The sequence below is a fragment of the Terrapene carolina genome, unplaced genomic scaffold (genome assembly GCF_002925995.2).
Source record: "Terrapene carolina triunguis isolate 2854851 unplaced genomic scaffold, T_m_triunguis-2.0 Scaffold42, whole genome shotgun sequence".
In the NCBI taxonomy this organism is placed as follows: domain Eukaryota; kingdom Metazoa; phylum Chordata; order Testudines; family Emydidae; genus Terrapene; species Terrapene triunguis.
In genome coordinates, this window is record NW_020664393.1 from 30046473 (window position 1) to 30068402 (window position 21930).

Below are 21930 nucleotides of genomic sequence, written 5' to 3' on the forward strand. Positions count from 1 at the left end.
GTATAGTGCCCTTTGGGCCAGATTTATAAAGGTATCTAGGCAACTAATGGCATTTTCAAAAGCATCTAGGTGCTTTCACCCTTTAAAAATCTGGCTTGTGATGAATATTTGGGAACAAAGTTCTACACACAAGTGGTGACGTGAAAAAGCACTAGGGTGCTGGATAGAGAGGCAAGTTAACTGTTGACAAAGGCAATCCCCATTGGTGAAGCAAAGGAAACTGAAGAAGTTTTGACACCAACCCAGGAAATCAGTCAGCCTTAAAGATACAAAAGACCAAAGACTAAATGTGTGTATTAAAAAAATAAAAAAACAACAAAAATTTAGAATTAAAAACTAATGCTGCCATACAAACAGGAAGTGCTCTACTAGGAACACTTTGAGATGTGATTGCTGAAGATGGTTGCAACTATTAATGTTTTCAATGACATTTGTTATTTAAAAAAACCCCAATTAAATAGCACAATGGCATCCATCTGCACAATGATAACAAAGGTAAATGATGAAGTACGAAGAGTAATAAAAATAACACTTAAAAAAGTAAATAATGTAAAGGCGTGAAACTCCATTTACCATGGATGGCAAGAAAAATGCAGTCCAGTTCAGGCAATGAGAACAGCAGCTAAGACAAATTGGCTATGAGTCTTTATACAGAAGTATAAAGTGATAAGGGATTCTTTTAAACACTAAACACATTTCTGAATCAAGTCTCCTTTAGCAGCTCAGCACAACCCACAGGGAAGCGGGGTCTTGTCTAGACACTTGGCTGCACTGTGCCTCTAACAACACAACCCTGGAAAATGGGTGCTGAGTGGGTGGAGAAGAAAAGCCCTTCTGCCCCCTCAACACCCTATTTTGGCAGTCAGTGCATGTGGGTCACGCTGTATGAGGAGCCTGTTACCCAGTAGCAGATTAGCCCACTGGGCCAATGGGACTGTGCCCAGGGGCCCCAGCCAACTTGAGGGCCCTGGAAAAATGGGCACCCCCGCTCTGCCCGGTGCTCCTGCAAGACCCTGCTCCCCAGCCCCGCTCCCTGGCAGGAGTGCGGGGGGACTGCCAATGGAAGGGGGGAGGGAACCCCCACTTGCTCTGGCCTACGGGCCCACAAAACAGTAATCCGCTGCTGCTTACCCCTGTCCTAGCCCGGGGGTTCTCCTCTGCCTCTCTTTGAGAGTGCCTCAACCCTGATCTGGACCAGGCTCCTCCCTGATTTGGCCCCTCTCCTGTCTCCACCTGTTTGACCCTCCTGTGCAATCAGTATCCCCACTGCACAGGGTCTGTCCAGCCCACAGCTAATGCTGACGAGTCACAGTGTTTAACGATACACCGCTTGGGGTCGGGGGCTCTAGGGTTGCCAACTTTCTATTTGTAGAAAACCAAACACCCTTGCCCCACCCCTTCACTGAGGCCCTACTCCCATTCACTCCATCCATTGTTCCCTCTCTCCAACCCTTGTTCAGTCGCTCAGTTTCACCAGGCTGGGGCAGGGAGTTGGGGTGTGAGGGTTCTGGCTGGGGATGTGGGCTCCAGGGTGGGGCCGGAGATGCAGGTTTTGGGGTGCAGGAGGGAGCTCTGGGCTGGAGGTTGGGGCTAAGGGGTTCGGAATGGGAGGGGGCTCCAGGCTGGGGTAGGGCATTGAGGTGTAGGAGGGGGTATCGGCTCTGGGCTGGCGGTGCAGGCTCTGGGCTGGGGCTGAGGGGCTTGGGGTGCAGGAGGGAGCTCTGGGCTGGAGGTTGGGGGGGCCAAGGGGTTCGGAATGGCCGGCTTTTACAAACTCCCCTCAGTCACAACACCTCGCCCCAAGGCTGGCCTCGCTGCTACTGCGCCCGGGTTGTGGCCCAGCGGGAGGGAACAGGGTCATGCCCTTCCCTGAGTTTCGTTTCTCCAGCTGCGCGCCCTGGTCCCGGAAAGGAAGTTGCCTGAGCCTGGTTTCGCGCTTAGCGCCTCAGTGCCCTGAGCCAGGGAGGCGGTGGGAGCTGAGCCATGGGGGACCAGTGCGCTGCAGCCAGGAGAGCGAGAGGGTCGAGAAAGGCCCCGAGTCAGAGCAGCGCTCCTGAGCCCCCTCGGAGCCATAGCGCCGCCGCCAAGCCCCCTGCCCGGGGCGGGGGGAGAGCTGGGGCAGGAAGAGGGGACGCTCGGCCTCCTGGTGAGCATGCTAAAGCCATTAACCCCCGGGACTCCCCTTCGCCCACTGACCCAAAGGGCGCCACACCTGCCAGATCCCGCACAGAGAAGGGACCCGCTCCCAGCGAGATGGGATCTGTCCATAACGGGAAGGGATCTGCCCCGGGAGAGAGTAATGCTGTCCCCAGTAGGAAGGGAGCTGTCCCCACTCGGAAAGACTCTGCCCGCAGAGAGAAGGGAGCTGTCCCTAAAACAAAAGAGTCTCCCGCCAGAGGGCCGCCCGCTGTAGCTTCCTACTGCTGCACGGGGGCAGAGAGCAGCGTCGGTGTCAAGTCTGGTGGCGTGGGAGCCCGGCGGCTCAGGGATGTGCTGAAGACACTGAGCCTGGGCCGGCAGGACACGTCCGAGGCCTCGGAGAATGTGAACCAGCTCATCCGCACGTTGGTGTCAGCGATCAGAGCCCGGGAGAGCAGTTTCAGCTCAATTGATATCCTGGGCACCGGTAGCTACTACGAGCATGTCAAGGTGAGGAGAAGCGGACAGGGGCTTAAGCACTTCATCTCCATCGGACACTATTAATGTAGGACCTAGCATGATTGGGGTACTTCCAGCTGTGATGTGACTCATTATCGTCTGCCACCTCCAGCCTCCCTCCCTGGAACTGATTTTCAGACTATCTGCCGGGTCCTTTTCTGTCCCTGATTCTTATTTAAAATTGTCTCCATTCAAATTGTCCCGGCATGGCACAGCCCTTGCCTCTGCTGCAGCAGCTTCTGAAACTATACTGGGCGTGGCTCAAGCTCTTTGTGCCTTTCAGGTACAGGCAGGGGCGGCTCTAGCTTTTTTGCCGCCCCAAGCACAGCAGGCAGGCTGCCTTCGGAGGCGCGCCTGCCGGAGGTCCCGCGGCGTCGGCGTACCCCCGCCTAATTGCCGCCGAAGCCGCGGGACGGGGACCTCCGCAGGCAAGGCGCTGAAGGCTGCCTGACTGCCGCCCTCGCAGGGACCGTCAGGACGCCCCCCGTGGCTTGCCGCCCCAGGCACCCGCTGGGTATAGCACATTATTTTACAGGGACATTTTCACTGCACTCTCTTTCCCATAATGGCTAATTATATTCGTTCTAGCTCTGCAGTTTGTATTGGTTACCATAACCATAGATAACCATACCCCCAGGTTCCTAGCAGGCTTCATGAAATCTGTTTTGTCTCCCTTTGGGGTTACAGGGATAGTGGGGGCTAGTTGGGAGGGAGGGAGGGAGGGAGATTGATGTTGTAAAAACAATTTGGTTATGGGGTGGGGAGGCTTTCCTCCTTAATAAAATTTTCCAGCTTTTACAAAAGATATTCAAACTGCTTTACTCTAATTTCCTCAGGAAGTGTGTTGAATTAGTTCCTGTTGATTAAGAGACAGCTCCAGATCTCATACAGGTTGTGCTCTGCATTGTTCTAGAGCAGTGGTTCCCAAACTGGGGTTCGTGAACCCCTGGGGGTTCACGAAATGTTACAGGGGGTTCTCGGGAAAAAATTCCCTAATGGCGGACAGAGCTGTCCCTAGGGACTCCGGACAGCACGGGGCCAGCAGCCTGGAGCCCCTGGACTTCCAAGAGCTAAGCAGATCAAAGCAAGCATATCTATCATACTGAGGAGATTTAAACTTCAAGACTCCTTATAAGAAATGGAAAGGGAGGTGGATATTTTTTGCTGTTTTTAAAATTAAATAGGCAGGTAGTATTGTTTTTAAAATTATTATGAAGAACAAGTTTAAGCTTTGTTGTAACGTGCGTTGTTTGCCTGGACTACTCAAGACCTGAATGCATATGTAGGAGAAACTCTTTGAGTTGGCTTCTTCAATACCTTCATGCTGTTTCAAATCTGATACTCCTTGATTAAACATAGGAGCCTTGTCTTATAACAGGCTTATTCAAAGTGATACAAGCTACAGAAGTGAGATTTTGGAAGGGTGTTGCCGTTTTCATAATGTAATAAAAATAATGTAATTATAAATAATAATTAATAATAAATAGTGTGTAATAAGCATGTCATAAAAACAAATTTTATATTTCCAAGATCACTGCTTTTATAATTTATACTCAGGTAAAGGAGAAAATCCCTGGAAATATTCATTTTTAGGAGGGGGTTCGCGAGACTTGACATTTTAGTGAAAGGGGTTCTCAGGTTGTTAAAGTTTGGGAACCACTGTTCTAGAGGAACATAGTTGTCCTGATGGTTTATATAGATTAAGATAATGTAGCGGAGACCAGCTCCATTAGTCAATTTAGACTGGGAGCAAGTGGAGAAACTGGAGCACAGCCTTGATTTACTCATGGTGGCCTAAAACACACAGGCAGTGGCTAGCTGTGGTTTGTACTAGCTGAAGTCTTTACATTGTTCTGATGTTCAAGTGTAGATGCAGTCAGTTACAATTATCCAGGTTGCAGATGACAGGGGTATTGATCATTGTGGATAGTCTTTATATATGAGAAAGCCGGGCGTGGTGGGGACAGGTAGAATAAACTCTAACATGTCGAGATGGATCCTTCATGGCTGGGGGATAACAAGTCTTAACACATTATGAGCTGACACTAGTTATCCCTTAATTCTTCCAGCACACACCACAAACAGCCTGTGCGTGTATCCAAATGGTTTAGTCCTGTCTAAATAAAAAGCATGTTCTTACAACATCCAGGGTATGGAGTCTCACTTGTCTTGGGGTGGAGTGCGATTTCAGAGGACCATGAGATAAATAGATTACATGGAGGTCAGAGAACATACGAACGGCCATACTAGGTCAGACCAAAGGTCCATCTAGCCCAGTATCCTGTCTTCCTACAGTGGCCAATGCCAGCTGCCCCAGCGGGAAAGAACAGAACAGATAATCACCAAGTGATCCATCCCCTGTCGCCCATTCCCAGCTTCTGGCAAACAGAGGCTAGGAACACCATTCCTGCCCATCCTGGATAATAGCCATTGATGGACCTATCCTCCATGAACTTATCTAGATTTTTTTTAACCTTGTAATAGTCTTGGCCTTCACAACATCCTCTGCAAAGAGTTCCAAGGCTGACTGTGCGTTGTGTGAATAAATACTTTTGTTTGTTTTAAATCTGCTGACTATTGATTTCATTTGATGACCCGTAGTTCTTGTGTTATGATGAGGAGTAAATAACACTTCCTTATTTACTTTCTCCACACCAGTCATGATTTTATAGATCTCTATCATATCCCCATTTAGTCATCTCTTTTCCAAGCTGAAAAGTCCCAGCCTTATTAATCTTTCCTCATACAGAAGCCATTCCATACCCCATATCATTTATGTTGCCCTTTTCTGAACCTTTTCCAATTCCAATATATCTTTTTTGAGACAGGGCGACCACATCTCCACACAGTATTCAAATTGTGGGCATACCATGGATTTAGATAGAGGCAATATGATATTCTCTGTCTTATTAACTATCCCTTTCTTAATGATTCCCAGCATTGTTAGCTTTTTTTACTGCTGCTGCACATTAAGTTAATGTTTTCAGAGAACTATCCACAATGATTCCAAGATCTCCTTCTTGAGTAGTAACAGCCAATTTAGATCCCATCATTTTATATGTATAGTTGGGATTATGTTTTCCAATGTGCATGAAGGTTTTAGACTTCAGTCTCTTACCTAGCAGCCTAAATTTGGGCTCCAGGACCTCTCTCCTATCCTTTCCTATGTCATTGGTATCTACATGTACCACGACCACCAGCTTCTCCCCAGCACTACACAAGTCTATCTAGATGTCTTGAGAGATCCGCAACTTTCATACCAGGCACGCAAGTCACCATGCGGTTCTCCCGGTCATCATAAACCTAGCTATCTATGTTTCTAATGATCAAATACCCCATAACCTGTCTCATCCTAATAACTGGAGTTCCCTCCCCCAGAGAGGTATCCTCAGTGTGAGAGGATACCACATCATCATCTGGAAGGAGAGTTCCAACTTGGGGTGAGGCCTAAAGGTGACTGTCCTGTTGGAAAATTTTACACGATAGGCCCATTCAGAGCCTGAGTCTACTCAATTTTTTTAGGCAATGTGATGGCCACAAGGAAGGCAGTTTTCATTGACAAATGATAGAAAAGAGGTGGTCAGGAGTTCAAATGCCCCCTTCCCCCCTCCCCAAAAAATCAGGCTTGACAGCACCAGGTTAAGGTCCCACAACAAAGAGGATTCCCAAACTGGGAGGTATCAGAGGGGTAGCTGTGTTAGTCTGGATCTGTAAAAAGCAACAGAGAGTCCTGTGGCACCTTTAAGACTAACAGGTGTATTGGAGCATAAGCTTTCGTGGGTGAATACCCACTTTGTCAGACGCATGTGGGTATAAAACTGGGAGGAAACTCCTTAAGGAACCTTGATCCCAGAGGGTTTAAGAAGACTGCATATTCCTGGACTGGAGGGTGATTAAAGGATACTGCCATCAGGTGCACCTGTATTGAGAGGCTGCAGTGTTTTAAGGACAATAGATAGTACCTGGTATGAACTATGTGGCCCATACTGAAAACTTTCTCCATTTGGCTCCATAGATGAGTCTGGTTGGTGGCTTTCTGCTGTGAAGTAAGATGTTCAGCATTGCACTGGGGAAGTTTAACTCTGTAGATGTTATCAGAATTCAAGAAGAATGTTGATAAATTGAAGAGGGTTCAGAGGAGAACCATGGGAATGATTAAAGGATTAGAAAAATATGCCTCAGAGATTGAGCTGTCAAGGTTCCTTCCCCACTCTGAACTTTAGAGTACAGATATGGGGACCTGCATGTGAACCTCTAAACTGAATTACCAGCTTAGATCTGGTTTTGCTGCCACCACTCCCAAGTACTAACTCCCTTCCCTGGGTAGCCTTGAGAGACTTCTTCACCAATTTCCTGGTGAACACCGATCCAAACCCTTGGATCTTAACACAAGGAGAATTTAACCATCCCCCCTCCTTTCCCCCACCAATTCCTGGTGAGTCCAGATCCAATCCCCTTGGATCTTAACACAAGGAAAAATCAATCAGGTTCTTAAAAAGAAGGCTTTTAATTAAAGAAAGGTAAAAATCATCTCTGTAAAATCAGGATGGAAAATAACTTTACGGGGTAATCAGATTCAAAGAGCCCAGAGGAACCCCCTCTAGCCTTAAGTTCAAAGTTACAGCAAACAGAGGTAAACCCTCTAGCAAAAGGAACATTTACAAGTTGAGAAAACAAAGATAAACCTAACACGCCTTGCCTGGCTGTTACTTACAAGTTTGAAATATGAGAGACTTGTTCAGAAGATTTGGAGAGCATGGATTGATGTCTGGTCCCTCTTAGTCCCAAGAGCGAACAACCCCCAAAACAAAGAGCACAAGCAAAATCCTTCCCCCCACCAAGATTTGAAAGTATCTTGTCCCCTTACTGGTCCTTTGGGTCAGGTGTCAGCCAGGTTACTTGAGCTTCTTAACCCTTTACAGATAAAAGGATTTTGGAGTCTCTGGCCAGGAGGGATGTTATAGTATTGTACACAGGAGGGCTGTTACCTTTCCCTTTATAGTTCTGACAGAGCTCCTTGAATCTATTTATCTTAACAAAGCACAGGTATAGAGGGTGACTTGATTACAGTCTGTAAGTACCCACGTGAGGAACAATTACTACTAACTTCAGTAAGAGTCAGACCTGTCAGCGGAGGGAGAATTGAGCAGCATAATGTGGGTCTGTCTTGCTGCACTTAGACTTCTATATCCATGTTGTGTAAGTTGTTCTAGTTTCACTTTATGAAATGTGTAGCTTACCCCACTCTTTAACAGGATGATTAAATCACTTCTAATCTACAGCCATCGAAAAATAAAACTTCCAGTAAGAGTTGATAAGAGTATCTGCCTGACAGGGTTGTATTGTCTTGCTCCTGTTGAGAGTTCCCTGGTCTTAATTTATTGCAAATTACCATACATTTGTTCCCCAAATCTCTGCACATGGAAGTGGATGGGAGAATAAAGTCCATAGAGGCATTTATAATGGAAATGAAGGCTAAAACCTTACCTGTAATAACAAAACAGTAAGCATTGTATTTCTGTGATTCACAGATTTCTGCACCAAATGAGTTTGATATCATGTTTACGATGCCAGCTCCTAGAGTTGAACTGGAACAATGTGATGGCTCTGGTGCCTTTTATTATGTGAGACTTAAAAGAAATCCTCAAGGAAATGATCTGGACAAATTTTTACAGGAAGATGGAACATTAGCAGCCTGTAAGATGCTTTTTGCCCTGAGGAACATTATTAAAGAAATTGTAAAGAGCATGACAAGTAAGTATTCAGTGGAAAATATTTTCACGTACAGGTGTTACTGTTCACATTAATGTCTGTACATATAAATCCCTGGAAGTAGTGTTGTACATACAACTTAGGTTCCTGTTAGCAGTGCCTTCATAGATGTGTGCACAAAATGCTAGAAAAACCTATATATGTCTGAGCTTTTTCTTGTTGCAAGAGCAACAAGAGAAGAGCAACCACAAACATACAGGGCCTGATTCACTCCACAGAGCGTGGAGTGGAAGGGTTCTGCAGGACTCCATTCTTATGCAACAAGCTGTTTTTGCAAATTGAAACAAAGAACATTCAGGGTACGGACTAAAGCCAGGTTTAAGTCAGGCCAGTCACATTATGAAAACGACAGATGGCTTAAACAAGTTTGTAGAAGTATTTGAAAAAATCCTTATCCCACATACGGACTCAATTTCTTCTGCTTTATACTAAGTGTTCTTAAATTTACTGGTAGTAAGCTTTCCGTAGTTTATAAACTTATCCCACCCCTCTTAAAACAAAGCAGTATTTTCTTCCAGCAAGGTGCTAGAAACATTAAATCGTATAAGTTTGTAAAATAACTCAAGAGACTGCTTGTTGTAGCGCTGAAATGACTGATACGGTTTTTGATGTCTGAGGTTCTTTTACATCAGCATTAAACTGTTCAAATAACCTTGTCCGTAATGGACCAGTTCAGTGGATGTGGATCTTCTGAAAAATTCAGTGTCTTGCTTTTCAATGTATTTTTTGCTCAAGAATATGGTGAAGAGGGGTGAATCTATGTTGAATTATGGTCTGTAGACCAAGATATAAAGTAAGCACTATACATAATGGAATGCCCATTGATGTCAGAAGGGGGGTTATGCAGAGATTAGGGGAGAATACGGCCGTCATTCATTAAATGTTTTATTTGTTTTGGAAATAAATTGTCATATTTAACACTAACAATATACTCTAAGTGAAAAAATATAGTTCCCTTTAGCTGACAGCTATGTGTGTTAAAAATTGTAGCCACAATTTTCAACTAACATTTACAATATTAAATATAAAAATACATTGGGTTCTATGGGTTTTATGCATTCACACACAAAAATATTCCTAAACAAGACAAGAACATTCCACTTTTACAATCAGTTCTCACTGCAAATACAAGATCTCTCCAAAGCACGTTAATTTCAGTTATGTTACCTCGAAAGCATTTTCTTTTCATTTCATTGGAGCATATTAATGCAGCTAGCCAAATACTGAAATCTGATGTTAAGATTTTACATAAGCTACTTACAAAAATGGCTTGGTTATTTGTTCTCGATAGGGCAAGCTGCAATTATTTGTCCTTCATGGAGTTCTAAGTAGTTTCATGCATTTTCCTTTGTTTACTTGGTCAATTTTCTGCACATACCCTTAATAAAATGAACTACTTGCATTATACAAACTGATTTAAAAATACTTAGTCTCTTCGTATATTCTCTAATAGTCAATGACTGAAGCTTTGTATATGACATGATATAGCTGCAAATTCTAGTTAAATAAACAAAAAACATTCCAAAATGTTTTCCTCCAATATTAAAAAGTTGAATTTTCTTTAATAACCTTATTTTTTGATAGGAACAGAAATGAAAGTGACTGTGGATAAAAAAAAGGCTGGAAGCCCTGCAATAACACTTCGCATTGGGAATCCTCCAATGGAGATATCAGTGGATATAATCTTGGCTTTGGAAGTTCGAAGTCAGAGCTGGCCTGCCAGTACACAGGAGGGCCTAAAAATTGAAAAATGGCTAGGAAGCAAAGTCAAACAAGAATATAAATGGAAGCCAATTTACCTAGTACCCAAACATGCCAAGGATGGAAGAGTGCTAAAAGGTATTGTTTTTATTTTGAACACAAACTAACTTTTTTTTTTTTTTTTTAAATGTGAGAGGGGTCTTCTGCTCAACTAGTAGTTACCCAACTGCTGTAAGGGGAAACTACATATTACTTTTTGTTTTTGTTAGTCAGCAGAGCATGCAGTATTCTTCTCTTATCAGAGGGTAGCAGTGTTAGTCTGTATCGACAAAAACAACGAGGAGTCCGGTGGCACCTTAAACTCTAACAGATTTATTTAGGCATAAGCTTTTGTGGGTTAAAAAAAATACACTTCTTCAGATGCATGGAGTGAAAATTACAGATACAGGCATAAATATATATTGGCACATGAAGAGAAGGGAGTTACTTTACAATGGTAACATACAAAAGCCAGTAGTAGAACACTTCAATCTCCCTGGACATTCAATAACAGATTTAAAACAAAAAACTGACTTCAAAGAGAAACTGCAGAGCTACAATTAATTTGCAAATTTAACACCATCAATTTGGGCTTAAATAGGGACTGGGAGTGGCTGGCTCACCACAAAAGAATTTTCCCTCTCTAGGTATTGACACCTCCTCACCAATTATTGGGAATGGACCACACCCTGACTGAATTGGCCTTCAACATTGGTTCTCCCCTTGTAAGGTAACTTCCTTCTCTTCATGTGTCAATATATATTTATGCCTGTAATCTGTAATTTTCACTCCAGGTATCTGAAGAAGGGAGTTTTTTACTCACAAAAGCTTATGCCCAAATAAATCTTAGTCTTTAAGGTGCCACCGGACTCCTCGTTATTCTTCTGTCTGTCTTGTCCGTGGCTACATCTGGATCAGAGCCATCATCTAAGAAAACCCTATCTTTGAATTATTAAACATGTCCTATTCTTCATATTGTGGAGGCTCTGTACAAAGCCGTCCCTACCCTGAAGCTCTTACATCAATGTGTCTGACACTGAAGTAATTTGAGATAGACCCTCCCATATTAGAACATTGTGCTACTTTCCAACCAAGGCCATGTAGAGGTATTTTTACCACCTTTTTCTGTTATATAATAGAAACCTATTGAGAATGAAGGAAAGTATGCTTCTGCACCAATAGAACATCAAAATGAGTTTCTGTATGTGAAGTTGAGTGATTTAGTCTACATAAAAATACATCTAAAACCTCAATGTTTTACATTGCCAGGGCAATTTACTAGATTTCCCCATCAAGTTCAGGTCTTCATAAGTGCACCATTACCATTATTTTTATTTAACTTGGCTGTCACAATCATGATCTGTGGCAGTAGAGTACATCTAGGGGGAAACTGACATTTTTTTCTATTATATTTCAGCAAAAGAAAGTGTTATGCTAAAGAAAGGCTTTGCTAAGGATTTTTTTTTTTTTTTTTTAAACTCAGCACAGATTTTACCTAATGCTATTTGAGAGTAGTATTACCTTGTCTTGTTGATCTCCTGTAATAGGAAAATTAAATTTAAACAGTGACGATGTGCTTCGTGGGGCAGAAAGCTGATCTATAGCTGTATGGGAAGCATATAGCCCTGTGTCGATGCTATAAAAATAATGTGGCTTAAGCTTATTTATTTAATTCTTCTTGGGTGCTAATTTACTCAAACTGAATGCCTTGTCTTGGATGGATAACAGGGTACTATTGCAAGAGTAACAGAGGCATACTCCTAAAACAATATGTCAGAATCAATAGACAGTGGGGGAAAAAAGTCTTAAAAATAAGTTATGCCAAACACCACCACAATTAGCTTATCCCAAAACAAAAAAAACTGTTTTAAGATTGAAAGTACATATCAAGTAATTTTAAAGATGGAAGACTTCCTGGGGTATTGTAATTATCCCAAAACCAGACATTATAAACCCAGGAAATTAAGAGTTAAGTTTACACTTCAAAGAAATCCAAACATATTTAGGTATGGAAATGCAGTTAAAGTATCCAGACAACAGTAACTCTGTCTTGTAGGGAAAATCATGCAAAAAACATACAATTAGGGGATTTTAGCATTTTGTGGATTAGATTATTAAATTGATATTTTTAAAGTAAAAAAAAAGTTGCAGACATTTCCAAATAAGTTCAATTCAGGATGATTTTTCTTTAGCTACAGGAACTGTGTAAGACTCATATTATAAGTGGATAAAAAAGTGTTAATAAAATGTTTGTATTCTTTTAATACATCTTTAGAAGACACCTGGCGACTCTCTTTCTCACACATTGAAAAGGAGATGATAAAGAACCATGGCAACACAAAGACATGTTGTGAATCTAAGGGAGTAAAGTGTTGTAGGTTAGTACTTTGTATGTCTTTTTTTAAGTCTCTTTTAGCCACTATACCAGTCTATCAAGTGTTTTAATTCTTTCTAAATTTATAATTTTATCTGTGGTCTGAGAGAACAAGAACCCATACTAGGGAATAATAGTGAGCCTCTATGAAGCCTTTTTATTTGAAAAACACTTCACGCATATCACCTAATCGTCACAACACCCTTCTGCTGTAGGCAAATACAATTTTGTGCAGTGCTGAATATGTCTGGCTTCCACTGAAGTCTAAGGAAGATGGGGGCATACTACATCACAGGTTCACATCCCATTTTTGCATTATAAAGCAAACAGATGAAATCTGTCAAAAAACAAAACAACCCCCCCCCGCCACACACACACTTCCTAAGTCTGATAAAAAAAAAAAGTTAGCCCATTTGTTAGATTGGGAAGTCAATTGACTCAGCCATTAGGAATTTATCCACTGTATATACTAAATAAGTTAGCTATTTGAGGTGTGTTTTGTGTGTGCGTGTGGGGGGGGGGGGGGAAGAAGGGGAAATACATGAAATACATGAAAAATCATTTGGTGTTTTAAACAGTATAATTTAAGGAATTGATTTTGACAGATGATCCATTTTGCATTCTGTAGTTTTACAAATCATGAACACTTCTGAATTTCATTAACAATTCTAAGCATAGGAAGAGAGAGAAAACAGACAGTCATCAAGTAGGTGTGTACATAAAGACAAAGCTAATTCCTTCACAGTCTACCTCGTGTTTGTCAGTTCTCTAGATTTGACACATAAGACATCAAATTATTAGGAGAATAGTTTTATTTTTGGATTCACTGCTGTTGGTGCAAGCACATGTAAATTGCATCTTCCCATACCCATTGGCTCCTTCTGTCCGAGGGAAGGCAGTGATATATCCCTCAGTTTGTCAGAAAAGGGCAGCTTTAATTTGCAGCAGTCTCCAAAACTGCCCACTGGTGGTAACTGCTGTGGGGAGTGCACTAAATGAAGCATATGACTGGCCAACATTACTCAGTTTCTGGGTTATGATGGCTCCCACTGGAAGGAAGTTTCTACTATAATGCATCACTGAAACTTCCCTTGGGCACAGTCCTTCAATCTGGGGAGCCCTGTGGAAAAGCTAATGTAATCCTGGGATGAATCTGGCCTACAAAAATGCAATGGGTTTTCATATTTCATAGGAAAATATTATTGGCAAGATTCTTTATCCCACTTGTTGGGGTCAGCATCAAATGCCTCATGAAAGCAAAATATTTCCAGAAACACTTATTTAGCATACATAAGGCATTTCCCAGTAATAACATCTTATTGTTCAACAGGAAAAGCTGTCTGAAACTTCTGAAGCATCTTCTGGATCAGCTTAAAACAAAAGATGGAAACAGACGGGGGCTGGACAAATTCTGTTCCTACCATGCCAAAACTGCCTTTTTCCAAGCATGTGTCCTTTGGCCAGATGACAAACAATGGCTGTTCACAGACCTTGAAAGCTGTTTTCAAAATTTTTTGGATTACTTTCTGGATTGCCTCAACAATGCATACCTTCCACACTTTTTTATTCCTACACACAACCTTTTTAGTAGACAACTGATTGATAAGGCAAGCAGTGATTTCCTTTCAAAGGAAATTAAATATGAAATAAACAATAGATTTCCAATATTTGAACTGCAGAATTAAGGAAATATTCTATGATGTTTGTCAAAATTTTCATTTACATTTTATAGATCAGAATATCTAATAAAGAATCAACATTTGAAGTTATTCCTTGGGAATTTCTGGTGCTATGAAAAGTGGTAGTAAAGTAATCGTGGTCAATAAATGAGACTTGCACATTTAAATTAAATTATGCTTTAGTGGTAGAGGAGAAGGGACATCAGGACAGGTTTTTCACAATTTTAAGGTCTGATTGGTGCCAGGCTACTTTCAATGGGAGGGTGAGTGAGTGTGGGGGGGAGAATTAGCTATAATCAATACTTTCCTGCTCTTATTTCTATGCGCTTATCTACACAGTGCAGCAGTGCATACTATGGAGGTGTGATTTCTCAAGTGCACTTCCATGTTACACATTAACTGGTCTGCATAGTCCCTGCTGGTGTACACTAAAAGCTCCCTCATGCACTGTAACACAATACAGTTCTACCCTAAAGTGCTTGGGAACTTTTAGTGTGAACGAACAGGGTCTACGTGGACCAATTAGTGCGCAAAACAGTGCGCTTTACAAATTACGCCCCTTGTGCACAGTGCCACACACTATAGACAAGCTCTATGCTTCTAAGAAGGCAGCAGTGATTCAGTAGTAAAAACAAAATACAGATTTGACGCAGAACAATGACAGACAAACAAATTTACAGACAAATGGCCATATTATACTCGTTATACTGGTGCAGTTCTGAAGTCAATGGAGTTGCACCAGTATAAACACTGCTGAGTATCCTCCATATGTATTTACAGACAACAATCATAACTTACCTCTATATTTATCCTGAAGAGGCAACACTGCATAATAGCTTGCAAAAAACCAAAATCATAGTTCTGATTTTCTTTCATCCGTTACTTTGCTCACATTGAGGTATTTTGAGGGATACTTGAATATTAAATATTCCAAAATAAAATGTGCTTAAGGATAATTATACTTTTTACTGATCCTGCTTTTAAGTGATAATGACTATAGTTGCACTTTATTTTTGGATGTCAGAGTACAAGCAGCAGCAACAATAGACTATCATATCTGCTCAGACAGAACTTAACTTGATTCTTCTTTCTTGAAGAGACTATGAAACAAGAGCACATAGGAAAGGTACAGCCAGTGGAAAAGCTATTACATTTTCAAGTTTTTTATTTAGCAAATGCAAAAATCTTACAGCATTTGAAAACTTGTGCTGTACAAAACTAGAGTCCTTTATTCTCTTTAAAAAGGTCAAAAACATCAAAATAAATAGGAAAGGTGAAATCTTAGGCCTACTGAAGTCAACAGGAGTTTTGTATACAAGTATATAAGCTTAATGTAAAAGAAAATAAGAGGCCCAGAAGAATCAAAATAGAAAACATATAACCTTATTAGAAAAAAAGATTGGGGCCTCACAAAATTTGTGTACTGTTTTATCATTTGGTTGGGTTTCCATCCACTCAGTATGACAGACTTGAAGAAATATTAGTTCAGAGATTTATTCCGCTATTACTGTAAGAATATGCTTCATTTTCCAACAATGAAAGAAGATAATCAGTATTCCATGCCTTGTCTGTCCCAAACCACAGATGTAACATCCTCCTTGCACTCCACTGACAAATGGTGGTAACATCAGGCATGTAAGTTATTTTGAAACAATGTTGACAGGTGTTGGGTGTATGCACCAATCTGATTCCCTGAAAATATAAGGGAGAAGTTAATTTTTAAATTCTTGTATATTAAAAAATTCTGCAGTTTGTCAAATTAAAAGCAGAATCTTAATTTTCTTCAGCATTTTTACAATTTTTAAAAATGATGTCATTGCAATTACTAACCTTGACCCACACTTTTTCCGCCTTAAGTGTGGATCAAAGAATAATTGAGAGTGACATCTAAACATAGCAACACATCGTTAAATGTAAGGAGAACCAGATTTTCAAAAAGTTTGCAGACCTAATTAGTGTATACACGACAAACATGCACAAAAGTACCCATGCTTGAAAAATCTGGCCCTAAATTCAAATCTATACTACTATTACTGTAAGAATTTACTTACATTGTTTAAATATCTCCCAGGCAATTAAAAACCTTTCCAGGACTTTCCACGAGGTCTTCCTAAATCCTTTTTGATTTCTTTTTTCATCTGAAATTGCTTGAATCTTTCTGCCATTGAAATAAGCTCTTCAGGAACTGCCTGATAATTAGAAAGTTATGTTATGGAGAAAGTTTATTCTAAGTGATTCTCTAAGCTTTGCAGTCATATGCCCATGAAGTCAACAAATAAGTATTTATCCAGAATGTTTTCTATTATTCTAGGACTCATGGCTTTGCAGCTGAATACTTTAGCAGCACACCAACAAGAAAAAGCCCAGGGAAGATATCTTTTTTATCTAAAAATTAGGAAAAATCTTTTGTAGCTTGAGTGATAAATTCTTTGGCGCTATGTCATTGGATTTCCAGTGTACGTAGATGAACCAATACCATATCTTCAGCTAAAAAAAATCCTATGATGTATTTCAAAGACTTCTGCCTTCGAGTTAAACTTCTGAGAAAAAAAAGTTATGGGAAAAAGACAAAATTCAAGTAGATTAAAATCTGGCCCTAAATAATCTACTTGAATTTTATGCTGTTTTCTCCATTTCTGCACCCAAATTTTACACCTGCAATTTGGTTAGCTAAATTCCTTATCTATACATGTTTAGTTCTTAAAATGTTGTTTTTAAGGTGACTGGAATTCTCTTAGGATTTTTCATCCAAGTACCAGACCACCAGGTTAGAGTTCATTGAACTTTGGTCATGAAAAGACCAAGAATTCAAGTTAAAAAAGAAACACCACACTTTATTTTTGTTTAGTGAAGATCATCAACCTCATTCTGATGCAATTACAGGATAGAGGAAATCTTAGCTTTCCTATCCACAATACATTTTGCCCTACATGAATGAAAATGGTTCACATCTTTGATGGAACAGTTTTCCGTCAGAAAAAGGCAAGGCTGGCTAAACTAAAATGCTTTGTAAAACAGTGTCAATTTCACTAAAATTTTGTTTATTAGAACTTTTTCCTTTTTTCTCCCAATCTCGAAGTGTCCCATTTCAATATCTTCAGAATATTAAATGGTTGATTTTTCCTTTTCAAATGGACATGGTTTTAAAGAGGTTTTTTTGTTTTTGTTTTAAGATATGGAAGACACCATTGTAGAGGGGAAGGAGGGCAGGTGGTGAAATATATATACCACCACATCTCGAAGAACTCAAGTTTCTATAAGGTGACTTTCTTCTTCTTTGAGTACTCCATATATATTCCATTCTTGGTGGCTCAAAACAGTGAACTGAAGACAATCAGATGCTTGGAGTCTACTTAAAGAAACATTATAGCACTGCTCTGCTAGAAGCAGCATCAGATAAAACTGTTACCTACCTTTCGTAACTGTTCTTTGAGATGTGTTGCTCATGTCCATTCCATTCTAGGTGTGTGTGCGCCCACGTGCACAGTTGTTGGAGACTCTTGCCTTCGCGGTATCCGTAGGGTTGGCTATGGCTCCCTCTGGAGTGCCGCACTCAAGCGTTGGTATATCAGGCGCCGCCGGCCCCCCCACCCTCAGTTCCTTCTTGCTAACAACTCTGACAGAAGAGTAGGAGGGTGGGTAATGGAATGGACATGAGCAACACATCTTGAAGAACAACAGTTATGAAAGGTAGGTAACTTTTTTCCCCCTTCAAGTGCTTGCTCACGTTGATTCCATTCTAGATGACTCACAAGTAGTATCCCTGGAGGTCGGCTCCGAGTTCACAGACATGCAGCTTGTAATACTGCTCTACTGAAGCGAGCATTGTCCCGGGCTTGCTGGGTAAGTGCATAGCGAGACGTGAATGTGTGAATGGACAACCAGGTGGCGGCCCTGGAGATATCTGGTATTGGCACCTGGGCCAGGAAGGCCGCTGACGAGGCTTGTGCTCTAGTTGAGTGGGTGGTTACAATCGCTAGTGGAGGCACTTTTGCCTGATCATAGCAAAATCAGATGCAGGCAGTTATCCAAGACGAGATTCTCTGGGTGGACACTGGACTACCTTTCATCCTATCTGCTACCGTGACAAACTGCGTTGACTTGCGAAATGGCTTGGTCCTCTCGATGTAGAAGGCTAATGCTCTCCTGACATCCAGGGAGTGCAACCTACGTTCCTTCTCAGATTTATGAGGCTTTGGGAAGAAGACTGGCAAGAATATGTCCTGGCTCATGTGAAATTGCTAAACCACTTTGGGCAGGAAAGCCAGATGCAGCTGCAGCTGGACATTGTCTTTGAAGAACACCATATAGGGTGGCTCCAATGTAAGTGTCCTAATCTCAGAAACCCTTTGGGCAGAAGTTTTCACCACCAGGAAGGATGCCTTCCAGGAGAGCAGAACAAGGGCTCGAAGGGGGCTTTCATGAGCCGTGTGATCACCAGATTCAGGTCCCATGGAGTGACTAAGTCCTGGACTTGGAGGTAGAGCTGCTCCAGACCTCTTAAGAACCGGCCCGTCATGTTATGAGCAAAGACTGCCCTGCCCTGGAACAGAGGGTGAAAGGCTGATATGACAGGTAACCATCAGCGTGCCAAACCAGTGTTGGTGAGGCCAAGGTGGGGCTATCAGGATTACTTTGGCTTTTCCCTGCTCGATCTTCATAAGGACTTTGTGCAGCAATGGCACTGGTGGGAAAGTGTCAGCGTCCCTGACCACGGGAGTAGGAAGGTGTCTGACAAGGAGCTCCTTTCGATCCCCCGAAATGAGCAGAACAGATGACATTTCCTGTTCTGGTGAGTTGTGAACAAGTCCATCTGGGGAGATTCCCCACTTTTGAAAAATCCCGTTGGCCACCTTGGAGTGGAGTGACCATTCATGGCGAGACAAGAAGGCTCTGCTGAGGCGAGCTGCTAATACATTCCTAGTTCCAGGGAGGTGTGGTGCCATCAGATGAATGGCATGCTGCACACAGAAGGGAATGGTTTGATGGGATTACGTGATTCTAATCAATTAGGCAATAACGGCCATCGCTGGTAAAATGAGGGTCTGGCTAGAGAATCTTGCCTGTATGCTCGGGGTTCTGCTGATCGCCATATTTGGGGTCGGGAAGGAATTTTCCTCCAGGGTAGATTGGCAGTGGCCCTGGAGGTTTTTCGCCTTCCTCCGCAGCATAGGGCAGGGGTCCCAAGCTGGAAGATTCTCTGCAACTTGAAGTCTTTAGATCACGATCTGGAGACTTCAACAGCAGAGTTAAGGGAAAGTGGGGGGGGTCAGCTTTTGTGGCCTGCATCATGCGGGGGGTCAGACTAGATGACCATATTGGTCCCTTCTGACCTTAGAGTCTATGAGTCTATGAGAAGTCCCAAAGCTGGAGGGCTTCCTGGCAGAAGGCTGATGACCTGGCTCTGCATTGCTTGTTGATATAAAACATTGTGGCGGTGTTGTCCGTCAGGACTTGAACCACTTTGCCTTATAAGTGGGACCGAAAAGACTGACAGGCCAAGCGAAGTCGAAAGGGAAAAACTGCTGACCACTTGCGAGGCAAGGGAGAGGTGCGCTCTGATCAACCATCATGGGCGGTAAGAAGGAACTGAGGCCTGGTCTACACTACGTGTTTAGGTCGACTTTAGCAGCGTTAATTCGAATTAAGCCTGGACACGTTCACACGACGAAACCCTTTCTTTCGACTTAAAGGGCCCTTTAAACCGGTTTCTTTACTCCACCTCCGACGAGGGGATTAGCGATAAAATCGGCCTTAGGGGGTCGGAATTGGGGTAGTGTGGACGGAATTCGACGTTATTGGCCTCCGGGAGCTATCCCACAGTGCTTCATTGTGACCGCTCTGGACAGCACTCTCAACTCAGATGCACTGGCCAGGTAGACAGGAAAAGCCCCGCGAACGTTTGAATTTCATTTCCTGTTTGCTCAGCGTGGAGAGCACAGGTGACCACGCAGAGCTCATCAGCACAAGTAACCGTGATGGAGTCCCAGGATCGCAAAAGAGCTCCAGCATGGACAGAACGGGAGGTACAGGATCTGCTCGCCATATGGGGAGATGAATCAGTGCTAGCTGAACTCCGAAGCAGTAAACGAAATGGCAAAATATTAGAAAAGGTCTCCAAGGCCATGAAGGACAGAGGCCATAACAGGGACGCACAGCAGTGCCGCGTGAAAATTAAGGAGCTACGGCAAGCCTACCACAAAGCCACAGAAGCAAACGGAAGGTCCGGGGCAGAGCCGGAAACATGCCGCTTCTACGCGGAGCTGCATGCCATTCTAGGGGGTGCTGCCACCACTACCCCAACCGTGTGCTATGACTCCCTCACTGGAGAAACACACAGGGAAGCGGGTTCGGGGTACGAGGAAGATGAGGATGGAGATAATGTAGATAGTTCACAGCAGCAAGGAAGCGGAGAAACCGGTTTCCCCAACAGCCAGGATATGTTTATCACCCTGGACCTGGAACCAGTAACCCCCGAACTCACCCAAGGCGTGCTCCCAGACCCTGAGGGCACACAGGGGACCTCTGGTGAGTGTACCTTTGTAAATATTACACATGGTTTAAAAGCAAGCGTGTTTAATGATTAATTTGCCCTGGCAATCGCGGCCAGTACAGCTACTGGAAAAGTCTGTTAACGTGTATGGGGATGGAGCGGAAATCCTCCAGGGACATCTCCAGAAAACTCTCCTGGATGTACTCCCAAAGCCTTTGCAAAAGGTTTCTGGGGAGGGCTGCCTTATCCCGTCCGCCATGGTAGGACACTTTACCACGCCAGGCCAGTAGCACGTAGTCTGGAATCATTGCATAACAAAGCATGGCAGCGTATGGTCCCGGTGTTTGCTGGCATGCAGACAACATCCATTCCTTATCGCTCTTTGTTATCCTCAGGAGAGTGATATCATTCACGGTCACCTGGTTGAAATGGGGCGATTTTATTAAGGGGATATTCAGAGGTGCCCGTTCCTGCTCTGCTGAACAGAAATATTCCCCGCTGTTAGCCACGCGGTGGGGGGGAGGGGTGAAGTGATCATCCCAGAGAATTGGGTGTGGGGGGTAGGGAAGTTAGTTGGGTTTGTGCTGCATGTTAACCCTGAAACCGCAGCCCCTCCTTTTACATTGCAAACCCATTTCAAATGGCCAACCCAAAGGGTGCTTGGTATAGGAAATGAGAGCGCTACTGTTTGAAACCATTCCCACATGTTAAGAAGGTTAAAAGAGCCAAAAGACTGTCTTACCATGGCTGCCTACAAGATGAAATCTGTGGCCTGGCACTGCGTGAGTGATCTCTCACACCAAAGCGGCAGGCCCTCAATATAAGAGGAAAAATGCGACCTTGTAACGAAAGCACATGTGCTGTGTAATGTGAACAGCAAAATTTAACGTGAAAGAGTGTACCCATTGTTCTCTAAAATGTGTCTTTTTTAACCACCTCTCCCTTCTCCTCCACCAGCTGCAAATGTTTCTCCTTCACAGAGGCTAGTGAAGATTAGAAAGAGAAAAAGGAGGACGCGGGATGACATGTTCACAGAGCTCCAGATGTCCTCCCACGCTGACAGAGCACAGCAGAATGCGTGGAGGCAGTCAATGAATGATTATAGAAAAGCATAATATGAACGAGAGGAAAGGTGGCGTGCTGAATCGCGGGATGAACAGAGCAAGTTGCGGGCTGAAGATGATAGGTGGCGTCAGCTTGCACACAGAAGGCAA

The 21930-nt window shown here is 42.9% G+C and overlaps 1 protein-coding gene across 1 annotated transcript; it reads left to right on the top strand.

Moving 5' to 3' along the window:
• The first annotated feature begins 1983 nt into the window (after positions 1-1983).
• Positions 1984-14229, top strand: CGAS (cyclic GMP-AMP synthase). The gene is made up of 5 exons (XM_024193589.1): positions 1984-2649; positions 8190-8412; positions 10015-10269; positions 12446-12548; positions 13875-14229. Exons 1-5 carry the CDS (start codon positions 1984-1986, stop codon positions 14227-14229), a joined length of 1602 nt encoding a protein of 533 aa, XP_024049357.1.
• The last annotated feature ends 7701 nt before the right edge of the window (positions 14230-21930 follow it).

Coding starts and splice junctions, on each gene's coding strand:
- CGAS (XM_024193589.1), top strand. CDS start 1,984: ATGGGGGACCAGTGCGCTGCAGCCAGGAGAGCGAGAGGGTCGAGAAAG. Junction 2,650..8,189: donor GCTACTACGAGCATGTCAAG/GTGAGGAGAAGC, acceptor TGTGATTCACAG/ATTTCTGCACCAAATGAGTT. Junction 12,549..13,874: donor AAGGGAGTAAAGTGTTGTAG/GTTAGTACTTTG, acceptor ATTGTTCAACAG/GAAAAGCTGTCTGAAACTTC.